General features: G+C 29.8%; 3 protein-coding genes across 4 annotated transcripts; 2 read left to right on the top strand and 1 right to left on the bottom strand.

Annotated features, from left to right (window-relative positions):
* Positions 1-160: 160 nt before the first annotated feature.
* LOC130900044 (purine nucleoside phosphorylase-like) lies at positions 161-6,074 on the top strand. Of its 2 annotated transcripts, none has more exons than XM_057810364.1 (5): positions 161-660; positions 3,557-3,669; positions 5,123-5,384; positions 5,445-5,682; positions 5,734-6,074. In XM_057810364.1, the coding sequence occupies exons 1-5, from the start codon at positions 578-580 to the stop codon at positions 5,998-6,000; spliced, it is 963 nt and encodes a 320-aa protein (XP_057666347.1). In that variant the 5' UTR covers positions 161-577; the 3' UTR covers positions 6,001-6,074. The 2 variants fall into 2 exon arrangements, with proteins under 2 accessions (XP_057666347.1, XP_057666348.1); XM_057810365.1 differs by having other exon boundaries at positions 373-660; positions 3,557-3,651.
* A 1,724-nt stretch (positions 6,075-7,798) lies between these two features.
* Positions 7,799-11,165, bottom strand: LOC130900042 (RNA-splicing ligase RtcB homolog). The gene is made up of 7 exons (XM_057810361.1): positions 10,565-11,165; positions 10,208-10,444; positions 9,977-10,155; positions 9,583-9,918; positions 8,398-8,532; positions 8,183-8,347; positions 7,799-8,122 (listed from the first exon to the last, which is right to left on the bottom strand). The coding sequence occupies exons 1-7, from the start codon at positions 10,803-10,805 to the stop codon at positions 7,895-7,897; spliced, it is 1,521 nt and encodes a 506-aa protein (XP_057666344.1). The 5' UTR covers positions 10,806-11,165; the 3' UTR covers positions 7,799-7,894.
* A 299-nt stretch (positions 11,166-11,464) lies between these two features.
* On the top strand, positions 11,465-12,258 carry LOC130900041 (mpv17-like protein 2). Its single transcript, XM_057810359.1, has one exon. It carries the CDS (start codon positions 11,577-11,579, stop codon positions 12,141-12,143), a length of 567 nt encoding a protein of 188 aa, XP_057666342.1. The 5' UTR covers positions 11,465-11,576; the 3' UTR covers positions 12,144-12,258.
* The last annotated feature ends 326 nt before the right edge of the window (positions 12,259-12,584 follow it).

The following is a 12,584-nucleotide window of genomic DNA, read 5'->3' as shown; positions in this document are numbered from 1 at the left end:
AGAGGTACGATTTTTTCAAATTAAATACACGACTGTAATAATATTTTTTCTTTAAAATTCTTGTATATACATAAATAGTGCAAACGGCTCTAGTCCAAACCTGTCCCTCCTAAAACACCTTCCGGAAGAAGCTTCCATCTCTACTTTCCTTATACGTCATGGTAGTCGCTTATATTAATCGGACGGAAGACTGAACGAATGAAGAAGTTAAAAATCAATACGGTTCTGTATACTAGCCCGACGAGTTTTGGTTGCTTTTCCATAATAAATCAACAAACATATGTAAAAAGGTTTTTTATATTAGATACGAGAAAATTAATCAAGATTTTATTGGGACATTAATAAACATGAAAACGGTGAGCAGCGATGCTTGAAGGTCAAGTGACGAAAATGATAAGACTGAAAATATAAACTATTGTGAATGAAAAAACTGACTAACAGCAACAAGTAGTGACGTATAATCCTAAACTTTATCTCAGTTACAACATTCTAGAGATTAGTGTATAAAAACGGGATTCAATACTTGTGAGCGCGTAGTCTTTAATAAATTTCCGATCAATCTGTTAGCTACAAAACCATGGCAACGGCAACTAACGGGATGAATGGCGTTTCTGCAGCTAAAAAAATTAACGGACATTTTGAGAAAGGAGAAAATGACAAGTAAGAAGACATCTTGATATTTTGTATAGTTACTTAAAAAATTCAAGTTTATTATTATACAGGGTGGTTTATCAAGGTAGTAGATTCAATTTTTATAAAAAAAAAATAATGGACCGTATTAAAATGTTTTTAATGCTCATAACTTTTACAATTTTTTTTCATTTACGTCATCTAACTTGAATTATAAACTTTTTAAATGAAGAAAATTAACTGATATAGGAAAAATTTTCCTCTACAGGGCTGGAATCAGGTTGATTTTTTTCGTTTTATCTGTTTTTCGACATTATACAACCAATACTAACCCTCACTATTCACAGGGTACTTAATCATAACAAAAATAAAGTTTTTTTTTCTAAAATCGTAACTTGCAAACGTCAAACCACGATTAAGTAGTATACTAGTAACTTTTTTTGACTTATTACCTGCCAATCCGGCTCTGTAACTCAACTTTTACCTATTCATTGTGATTCGTACACATTTTCGCAAACGCTTCGTATAAATACCATTATTTCAATATCTATGACGTGTATCTGTCTTATTAGCACACATCCGGTTCTTGATTTTTCAATTTTAGACTTGTTTTCACACATCCCGAGGTTGTTTGCTTCATTTATACACAAACAGCGTTCGTCTGACAGCATTAAACTTGTTTGCACACATCCATACCGTACATTCAACTAATTTACTTGTTCGAACACATCCAGAACTTATTTTCAATTGTGAAAATTTTGTTTTGAAGCATTTGTTTGCACGCTTTCTAATATTTATTTAAAATTTTTGACTTATACATTCAAAATTTATTTTAAAATGTTGTGACTTGTTCGCACACAGCCACACACACGTTCCGGTATGTCAAAAGTTAACCTTCAAAGATGAAGGTAATTTTTGTGTTTTTGTTATATGAATATAATAAAAAATGAATGATCTGGCAACAATTAAAAAAATAATGAAATATATATATACCTAGCTATAGGTAATTGCACGTTTTCAATAATTACATCGGCCTTCCAAGGATTCGCGAGCAAGTCTAGATTTTACGTAACCCTGAAATGCGATTTTACAATAAAAATTGATTCAGTTTATTTTAAACTTTTACTCGACGTCTAGTTTTCATTATAAAATGATGGTTGGTACGAAATTAGTTTCCCAAAGTGATATAAAGTAAGTAAAAATGCGATTTATTTTTTAATTATTACGTTTACGTGCATTTTTCTTTATAAAAACTCAAAATTATAATGTTATCGTTCGAGATAATCAATTAGGATTTGTATATGTTTTTCATTACCACGTTATCAGTAGTTTGATAACAAAAAATTGCAACATTATAGTGAACCGTATCTTATTTGATAATATGCAATATTAAAAATAATCCCACAACAAAACATACTGATATATACGTTGCCAAACTTTCTAGAAATTACTGGTATTTTAACAATATCGTCAGTTTCCACGAATTACTTAAAAATCACACACAAAAAATATGATAGTGATTAAATTTTCGAAAAATTATTCAAATTTACTAGAAACACATAAAATTTCGTCGAACTTTCACATAATTATAACTAAAACAAAGCGATTTAAAATTTTATTTATATTTATAGAAAATCGAAATACGTGGCAACAATGTAAGTGCCTTCTTCAAATCATCCATATTGAAACGTAGAAATCACGAAATCCGTTTCCGTCATTATTGATTGATTACTAATTACACGGTCCAATTAAATTTTATAATATACAAATTGTATACAATTATCACAATAAAAACATATGATGCTCTACTAATAAATATCTGCTTTAATATTCAAAGCAATTAAAAATCTAATTTTCAAATGACGTTTCCACAACTGATAACCTTGATATTGAACCGACAAATTAACCGCGCCAAATTTATTAAACTGAATAAGTTTTGTAATTAAGTCAAAAGTCAAGTTTAAATAACTAAAAATTTAATATATATTTGTCGTCACTCGATATAAAATCTTGTGTAATAACAGGTTTGGTTTGTCCTACCGCCATATTGTTTTCATTTATAAACACAAATTACGTGAAAAATATTTTTTAATATGGCAACGTAGTAAACAAATAATTGTGGTTACGTTACATTTCAATATATCAAAATTAGTTGTTATTTCAAAGCCACAATAAAATTTTATCAAAATTATAATAAAAATCAGGTTTTTATTGAACTAGCAGTGGTTTTACTTTTTATTTTTTTCTTACTTGTTGATCCTCAAGGTTAAAAACTTTTAACGAAACTTCTAAATATTAGCAATATTATTTTTATTACTTTGTATTAGTGATAATTATCACTTAATCAAGATACATTTTTGAATAATCTGACCTCATTCGTATAATTGAAATAATTAATCGTGTCATGTAGATAGATTTTCCAAGTGACTACAATAATGATATTATTCGGTTAATCAATCTTGTTGTTCAGTGGAATATTTGATGTATTTTAATAATATTGATCTAAAATTGCCAAACTAGAATGAATTATCTTATTATTACGAATAATATCAAAATAAAAGTTTTCTAACTATTGCAATAACGATATACACATTAGTGACTTGAAATACATTGAAAATAAAAAGTGAAAACAACTAATTTCTTAACTTAATAATATTAAAATCGCTTTTATAGGTTACTTATTAAAAAAAAATGAAATTATCAACTTACTTCAATACAAATATTAATTTAGATAGAACCATCGAATTGCCACTTTGGCTAATCCACAAAAATTAATGTTATTAGGTACGTTTTATAGAACGATACCTCAGAAACATAGAATAACAACAAACAAGATTAAAAATTCGTATTAGTCAACTATATTTTATTAATAAATAATTAAAACAATAGTTTTTGTGTTAGATATACGTGAAACTTTTCATTTCAGATATACTTACGAAACTTTGGTGGAAACGGCGAATTTTTTGAAGAGTCTTGTATCTATAGAGCCGAAGATTGGTATTATTTGCGGATCCGGTTTGGGTGCGTATTGGAACGAAGGTTCTTATTAATTTTTTTTCGATCAATCATAAGTATAATTTAATTTTTCATCAACATGGTATAAAATATATTCACCCAGATTATTGGTATGAAATATCCAATTATTTTATTTATAGCTATAATAAATAAGTCATAAATATTGATTATATACATATTTTTTTGTTATTCACAACAGTAGTTGCATCATGAGGGGATATTCCTAAGAATTCTTCAGATATTCTCGAATCGAGTTGAACACTTTCATAATTATTGATAAGAAAATAACAAGATATTGGAACTTATGGAAATTTTCGATTTATAAATACTTTACACTAAACCCCATAATAATAATTAAAGTATTTTACCCAAATTCTATAGAAAAACATAAACATTTATATCCAAACTTATTCGTACCGATTAAAAACTTTTTCATCACAAAACTAAACTTTTACTTTTATATTATACACATTTAATCACCATTACTACAAACTTTTTGATTAAATACTTAAATCACGAAGAAAATAAACCAAAATATTGTTAATAATATACTTCACATAAAAGTTTCTGACATTTGACAGAACGGCCTCTTTCTCAAAGTTATACAATTTTGATTAATTTTCAAATATCTAAATATCGATTTAGAAACGCAAATGAAACTTTAATCTACGTGAAAATTATAATCTTAATGTAATAAACCCAAAAATATATCGATATTATAACAATAAACTATATTAAGAATTTATAATTTCGTAAAAAGGTCATGGTGATAAGGTCATAGATAAACTACAATAGAACGATTGTTGACACGAACCAAGCTTCCGATTTTTGACAGTATGGCCTCTGTCTCTAAGTTATACAACCCATTATATCAATTTCGGAATATCTAAATATATTTTAGAAATGCTAATGAAACATGTAACCCCGATAAAATAAACCCAAAAATATATTTACAACAATAAACTATATTAAGAATTCATAATTTCGTAAAAAAGGTTACGGTGATGGGGTCATAGATAAACTACAAAAGAATGATTGTTCTATATCCTGCTTTAATTTGGCAACATGTTATGTAACGTCAGTTTTTGGAAGCGAATTTGTAAACAAGAAGAAATACATTACTAAAAATTATTTTAAAACATGATAAGGGGTGGTTATTAGTAAATAAAAGATCTAGAAATAATAACTAGATATTTAATAACAATAATTAACATTTTTGATTCGTGAAAATATACAATAAATATTTGGTTTGTTTATTTTTTGTGAAATATATAATGTACGAGGTGCGATTAAAAAGTATGGTGTACGTTCGTTCAGTATAGAGTCAAAAACGGGGTTGAATTTGATTTTGCATTGCTGGTCAGTTGTTTTAGTGAAATTTTATTACAAAAAAATACCAAATAAACTCCGGTGATGATAATATGAGGTAGTAGATTGTTTTTTTTTTTGGTTAGTAGCACGAATAAAATATTTTCAGGTACATTAGCGGACGCATTAGACGACAAAATATCAGTAGCTTACGAAAAAATTCCAAACTTTCCACGAAGTACGGTAAAAGGACACGCCGGAGCCCTAGTATTCGGGTACTTATCCGGCGTCCCCGTAGTGTGTATGAAAGGGCGTTTCCATTACTACGAGGGTTACCCTCTGTGGAAATGTGCAATGCCAGTCAGAGTTATGAAACTCCTCGGAGTCACTCATCTCATAGCAACGAACGCCGCCGGCGGGCTAAACCCGAGGTGACATATCCGAATAATAATTAAATCGACGTATAACCAATTTTATTTTCCATTTTGCAGATATAAAGTAGGTGATATCATGCTTGTAAAAGATCACATAAATATTATGGGTTTTGCCGGTAATAATCCCTTGCAAGGACCCAACGAGGAGAGATTCGGTCCTCGATTCCCCCCCATGAACGCGGCTTACGATAAGGGCCTCAGAAATCAAGCGAAAAAAATCGCGAAAAATCTCGGTTTGGACAAAGATATACACGAAGGGGTTTATACTTGCTTAGGCGGACCCAACTTTGAAACCGTGAGTGGATTCTAATTGATTTTGACGAATTTATCGATTATTTTTTGTTAGGTGGCGGAATTGAGGATGTTGAAAATGTTGGGGGCGGATACGGTTGGGATGTCGACTATTCACGAGGTTATCACGGCTAGACATTGCGATTTAACGGTTTTAGCTTTCAGTCTTATCACTAACGAATGTATAGTCGAATACGATAGCACGGATATCGCTAATCACGAAGAGGTTCTAGACGTGGGTAAAGCGAGACAGGACGTACTACAAAAATTCGTTAAACAAATAGTTGAACACATCGCCACAACGAAGGAATATAAAAAATAATTAGTTTACTTCGTAAAAATTATTTATTATAATTGAAATCTTCATTTTTTTTTAAATAAAGCTTGTAATAATAATTGTTTTTTTATTTTTTAATCTTTGTTTGCTTTTTAGTTATTTTCGTACGTAAAATCATGTTTTAAAACATATGATATAAAATACATATTTCATTCTAAATTTAGTTAAGCCGGCCCTGTTCATAACACTCGACTATTTTCCCTTCATTTAAACTCTTCCTATATTTGTAACGCAGACGTTTAAAGCTAAGTTTACCTTTGATATTATTATTATATTTCAGAATTTAAAATTATTTCCACATTTAATTTCGTTTCTTTCCCTAATAAAATCTATTTTTTGGTGTTATCAAGAAATCAGCTGATCATAGTGTTAAAAATGTGCATTACTTTACTAACCATTAGAAGTTTAATTATTCAAAAGAAAGTATGTTAAATAACGAACAGTACTTACTGTTTTATTTATATAAAAACACAGCACTTCACACTATAATTAAGAAAATTATTAAAATCAATTGTTACTTAACTATGGATCGATACTTAATTTAATAATTTTTGAGATCTATCTCATTGAAGGTTATTCTTCTTTCCCATATGACTTTACCTATATGTTAAGTCAGTTACCTCAAGTTCTGTAGTGTCGTATAAACAAAATTGTTGTGAAGAAGATTAGTATAGTTCTATGGATTGAATATAAAAGTAGTGGATGAAAATATGGAAAAGAATTAGAAAATCGTCAAAATGTCAAGTAGAAAAGTGTTGATTTCTGTTTAGTTTTGATAATAGATAAACTTAATAATCGTGTTATAATACAATATGTCGAATTAAAATGTTTTTGTATTAATGTATTTATATTACTTTAACATCATAAAGTTAGGAAACGTTTTTCAAGCTGACTGCTAAATATAAGCAATACCGATACAGGTGTCAATTTTTTTTACGTGTAATATTTTAATCACCTATTTTTGAGTGAATTATTCTATTTCAAAGAAAATCTTCATTACTAATATTGATATGAACTACTCTGAAGTAACACGTGATCTGTGGTTTCGATTTAAACGTAATGATATATTTCGATGACGTGGTAGCTTAGACATTTTCATTTAAACCAGTACATTGTTGTCAGATTTTTTTATTAACGTTTTACTTCCAATTGTTTATGCTTGATATTTACTTTTTCATTTTTAATATTGGCAACAATGCGTATTTTCCAGACGTAAACATAGAACTGTCATATATATCAAATAAGTGATTTGTGTTGATGATTTATAATCATTGTCGTGTTAATTACTGTTTTTTTTTAGTAATTATACTGATTAAAGTGATAATTTGGTTAAATTATGAAAATAAATATGTTACACAGTGTTAATAAATTAAAATAACGCTATTATTAACTTTGCCTTCATGAAAATTTGGAACGTTTTACAAAATGGCTGCTGGGTATAAATAACATCGAATCAAATGTGAATATTTTTGTGCTTTTTAAGAGTGAGTTAATATTTTACGCGCTGTGTATAAAATTTTTTTATTTAGTGATTGATTTTTTATTGTCGTTAACTATCTACATATAGGAGATCTGTAGTTTGAAATAAATGTGAACTGGAAGATATTTTCATACAACCAAGTTAGTTGTTGTCAGATTTGTTTCGCGTGTGTATTAAAGCTTCTTATTGACGTTTTATGATTGATATTTACTTGTTTATTTATAACTTCGGCAACAGTGCGTGATATACTTAAATATTCGTAAGTATTTGATTAAGGTTATAAGGAAATGATGAATCGTGAAATAATTTAAATAATTTATTGAGAATTTACAGATCGAAATGAAAAAAAAAAAAAATACAGAGTGTCACAAAAAATCAGTTCTCAATTTATAATTATTTTTAACCTTTGATCACAGCAATCGGTCTCAATTTGATGGCTTTTTTGGAAATACCGGCGGCGTGGCAAGTATCCACCACGTCGGTGACGTTTTTATACGATTCCGGAGCTTCTTCCATAACTAATTTCGGCGACGCTACACGAATCGATATTCCCATTTGTTCCAATTTACGTAAAACGTCAGTATAACCCAAGTTTCTTCTAGATTTCGCCCTCGACAAAGCCCTCCCCTAAAAATAATCCGAATTACGATGAAAAGTTAAAGTCCGTTCATCCAAATTGTTACTTACAGCTCCGTGACATGTAGAACCGAATGTTTCCAACATTCCTTGTTCGGTACCTGTTAGAACGTAACTGCAAGTACCCATAGTACCTCCTATTAATACGGGTTGTCCCGTTAATTGATAATCGACTGGTATAAGAGGGTGATGGGGTGGGAAAGCCCTCGTGGAGCCCTAAAGACGTATAAATGAAACATTATAGAAATTATAGATGTACCACTCACCTTCCGGTGTACTAAAAGAGTTTTGGGTCTACCGTCTACTATATGTTCTTCAACTTTGGCGACGTTGTGAGATACGTCGTATATTACGTGCATGTCTAAATCGTCTGGGGCCATTCCGAATTTTTTGGCGAACGCCTGAAATTTGAACAAAATTAGTTGATGGTTTTTCGGAAGGTGCTGAAGGTGATTCGAATAATTTATTCACAAAATTGAAATTGATAAAGACATCGATGAGGTTAATTGACGTGGAGAAAGATTTTTCTGATGAAATGAAAATTGGTTAAATTTAATACAAAATAGCCAATTTCCCATTGGAGTTTTTTAGAAAAATCATTCTTTGATCAAATTATACTCAGTGTAGACAATTTTTGACAAAAATATTTGAGAGAAACCATTTTTAGACTAAGCCTAGACGAAAATAGCCAATTTTTGACCGAACTATTTTCAAAAAATTCTTTTTTCGATCAAATTAATCTTAGAAAAAGTAATTCTTGTCAAAATTAATGTAAAACAGCGATTTTTTTGGCAAAACTACACTCAGAAAAGTAAATTCCACAATGGAAATGTGAAATTTTTTACAAATTTTATTATAAAAATCTTTTTTCAATCAAAATAGACTCAGAAATAAAAATTTTTGACTTAATTTAACTAATTTTTGATAATATTACACTCAGAAAAGTAAATTCTCGACCGAATCAAATTGAGAAACATCAATTTTTGAATCAATTCATTTTTTTTTTTCAAAATTAAGTAAAAAAAGTAGATTTTTAGCCAAATTAAACTTAGAAACGTTAATTTAACCTAAAAAAATGATTTTGCAACGAAATTCTACTCAAATAAATCAATTTTTGCTGAAAATTAATATGAAAAAGTAAATTTTTATTGAATTAAACTTAAGAAGATCAATTTTTGAAAAAATTAACATATACGAAGCTTTTTCGACCAAAACATGCTTAGAAACGCCAATTTTTTGTTATATCAACGCAAAAAACTAATTTTTTTAACAAAATTAGTTGAAAAAAATCATTTCTCAACTAAATTCGTTCTGAAAACGAAATTAGACTCAAAAAAACAAAATTAAATCTATAAAAATCGATTTTCGACCAAGTAGTATATAAAAAACCCATTTTTCGACAACACAAAATATACAGGGCACATTTTTTTAGCATATACTGTGCTACTAACCTGTCTACTTAAGAAAGTCATCGAACTCCTATTAACCCAAGCGAAATTAGCTGCGGCAGCCATACTTTTCAAATAATCCTGACCTTCGGTACTGTTGATTCTGGCACAAGCCAATTGCCGATCATTCGTTTCGATATTATCCCTTTTCATGGCTTTTTCCATTTGAACAAGAGCATCGGTGGCGACTTGATGCCCGAAACCACGACTTCCCGAATGAATCATAACACAAATTTGACCTTTATCCTCGATTCCCATCTTACTAGCAGCCCATTTATCATAAATTTCATCCACAACTTGAATTTCCGCATAGTGATTACCGGCACCCAAAGTACCCAACTACAATATCGATTTTCGCTTAAAAAATCAACCGAAATCGAAGAAATTCATCACGTACCTGTGGTAAACCCCTTTTTTTCGCTCTTAAGCTCACTTTCGAAGGATCCGCGTTCAACATTCTACCGTATTCCTCGCAATGTTCTTTATCTTCCGCCCATATGTAACCTTCTCGAAGCGACCAGTCCATTCCCATTTCCAACGCTTCTTCAAGATCTTTGCTATTCATGGGAATTATTCCTAAACGATCCGTTTGTTATCACTTATTTCGGGTTTTAATGTTGAAACTTACCTTTAGAACCGACGCCAACGGGTATATGATCGAACAAACTTTGGGCTAATTGTTCTTTAATCGGGTATACGTCTTCTTCGAATAAGTTTGTTCTTAATAATCTTACACCACAATTGATGTCGAAACCTACACCTCCCGGAGAAACGATAGATTCTGGGTCGTTCATATCGAAAGCAGCCATATTTCCAATGGCAAAACCGTACCCAGAATGTACGTCTGGTAAACCTACTGATCTGCCTAGAAGTGGCAGTTAACCTTACTAAGACTAGTTAAATTTCGTATTTCATACAATAAACATACATGTTAAACTCAATATTTAAAACGTATATAATTGTAAATAAACAATAATTAACATACCGACTATTCCCGGTAAAGCCGCTACATTTGCAATTTGTTTCACTCCTGGTAGAAAGCCTCCTACCATCCCAGGTCTACAAGCGTTTCTTAATTCATCAAACATTAGTTTTTCTAAAGTTTGATTTACGTAAAAGATACCTTCAACTCTCATGTTAGGTTGAAATCCTTTTTTTATTCTCCATGAATATGGAGTTAGTCTTTCAATATATTCAAGTTCTTGTTGGTATTGTCTTACCACCATTTTTACAAATTAATTATAATTATAACAATATTTATTGTAATACTTGCATATATATGTTTATCGGCACTTTGACAAATGAACTACTAATGTAACTTGACTTACCAATTCCTAACATAAACAGTTCTGTGCTTACTTCATTGCATACACCATAGACAAACTTATTACACTCACTCCATCGGTTATTATAATACTTGATTACATACAGATTTTTATGTGTAATCAAATACAATATGTTTTTCTAATATTTTGAACATTATTTTAATAGAAAATTCATATACCAGAATGAGAAATTGTTTTATTAATTTACATATATTATACATATTGGAGAATAGAGTACACATTTTTACAAACTATAGAACTGTCATTTATGATAAGTTCTAACACGTAACCCGGGACACGTCATAAAACCGGTATGTTCCAATATGAAATCCTGGATCAATACGAAACTATAATTTTGGAATGAATACGTTATAAAAATAGAAAAAAATCGAATTAATAGAGTGGAAATATAATAAATAATAAACATTACACCAAATATATGCGATTTGATATTTTCCTTTATTCTGATAGTTGTCACATGCTGGCTATTCGAACGCAGCTTCCCCACTATTTTTTAAAATTACATAATTGTCATGTTAGTTTCCTAACCTTACATTTTAGTGATGTCTTGAATTATGACATACGTAAATTATTTATTATTTAAAACATTTCAGAGATAATGTTTATTCCATTTAGATTACGGAAAGTTAGCATAATTATTTTAAATTCGAAATGGGGATGAATATAAATAAATTATTAAGTAAAGCTTTCAGCAGTAAGTACTTGTTAATGACCAACATAAGTTTATCGATCTCCTTATCAGCAGTTGGAGATATGTTAGAACAAAAATACGAAATATTAACTGAAGATTTAGATGAATTGAATTTACGAAGAACGAAAAACTTGGCGATAACTGGGTTACCAATAGGTTTGGTATGTCATTTTTGGTACAAATATTTAGATAAATTTCTTCCGGGTTATACGTTACGAGTGGTTACGAAAAAAGTGATAGCCGATCAATGTATAGCGTCCCCGTTGTGTATAGCAACATTCTTTCTTTCCATGCAATATTTGGAAGGCAAAAGCAAAAGTGAATTTATAGAAGAAGCCAAAGAAAAATCCGTGAAATTGTATGCAGCCGATTGGATGATTTGGCCTCCAGCTCAGTTTATAAATTTTTATTTGTTACCATATCAATATAGAATTTTATTCGATAACATGGTTTCTTTAGGGTTTGATGTTTACACTTCGAGAGTTAAACATTTAACTAAAGAAAAAGTTAAATCCAGTCACGGTTAACAACTGCATTTGAATATTTTCAAACCAAAATGTCTGTGATAAATAAAGGATATATATTTGATAATAACTTGTCTTATTTATGATTTACGTATATTCCTAATGTCAGCATTTTTGTCAAATTGTAGAAACTACGAAAGAAATATTCAGACGATTTACAACTGGTGAGAGGAATAGTAAATCCTCTTTTGATTTTTTCAAATTTCTAACACAATCTTCAATTAAATCCGATTTTTATTGCCAGGATTGTTAGCGGTGATGAAATTTGGGTCTCCGACAACTATCTTCTCATTCAAAAAAGACTTAACGTTAAAAGTCGAACATAAACTTGATTTTCTTCGATTTTAAGACAAACTAAGATCAGATTTTCCAATGGGGGATGTAGAAACGATTTCCAAAGAAAAAAAAGTGGCTAATAAATTTTTTCTTCGTCACGATAACATT

This window comes from Diorhabda carinulata, chromosome 12 (genome assembly GCF_026250575.1).
Source record: "Diorhabda carinulata isolate Delta chromosome 12, icDioCari1.1, whole genome shotgun sequence".
NCBI lineage: Eukaryota > Metazoa > Arthropoda > Insecta > Coleoptera > Chrysomelidae > Diorhabda > Diorhabda carinulata.
The sequence above is the reverse complement of the archived record's forward strand: the minus strand, read 5'-3'. Positions and strand labels throughout refer to the sequence as shown.

Bases quoted from the DNA above. Each gene is read 5' to 3' on its own strand.
- LOC130900042 (XM_057810361.1), bottom strand. From the start codon at position 10,805: ATGGTGGTAAGACAATACCAACAAGAACTTGAATATATTGAAAGACTA. The intron at 8,533-9,582 runs GTTAGTAGCACA...TTCAAATTTCAG, and splicing joins TGACTTTCTTAAGTAGACAG to GCGTTCGCCAAAAAATTCGG. The intron at 8,123-8,182 runs GTAAGTAACAAT...GATTATTTTTAG, and splicing joins GTTCTACATGTCACGGAGCT to GGGAGGGCTTTGTCGAGGGC.
- LOC130900044 (XM_057810364.1), top strand. From the start codon at position 578: ATGGCAACGGCAACTAACGGGATGAATGGCGTTTCTGCAGCTAAAAAA. The intron at 5,385-5,444 runs GTGACATATCCG...TCCATTTTGCAG, and splicing joins GCCGGCGGGCTAAACCCGAG to ATATAAAGTAGGTGATATCA. The intron at 5,683-5,733 runs GTGAGTGGATTC...ATTTTTTGTTAG, and splicing joins GCGGACCCAACTTTGAAACC to GTGGCGGAATTGAGGATGTT.
- LOC130900041 (XM_057810359.1), top strand. From the start codon at position 11,577: ATGGGGATGAATATAAATAAATTATTAAGTAAAGCTTTCAGCAGTAAG.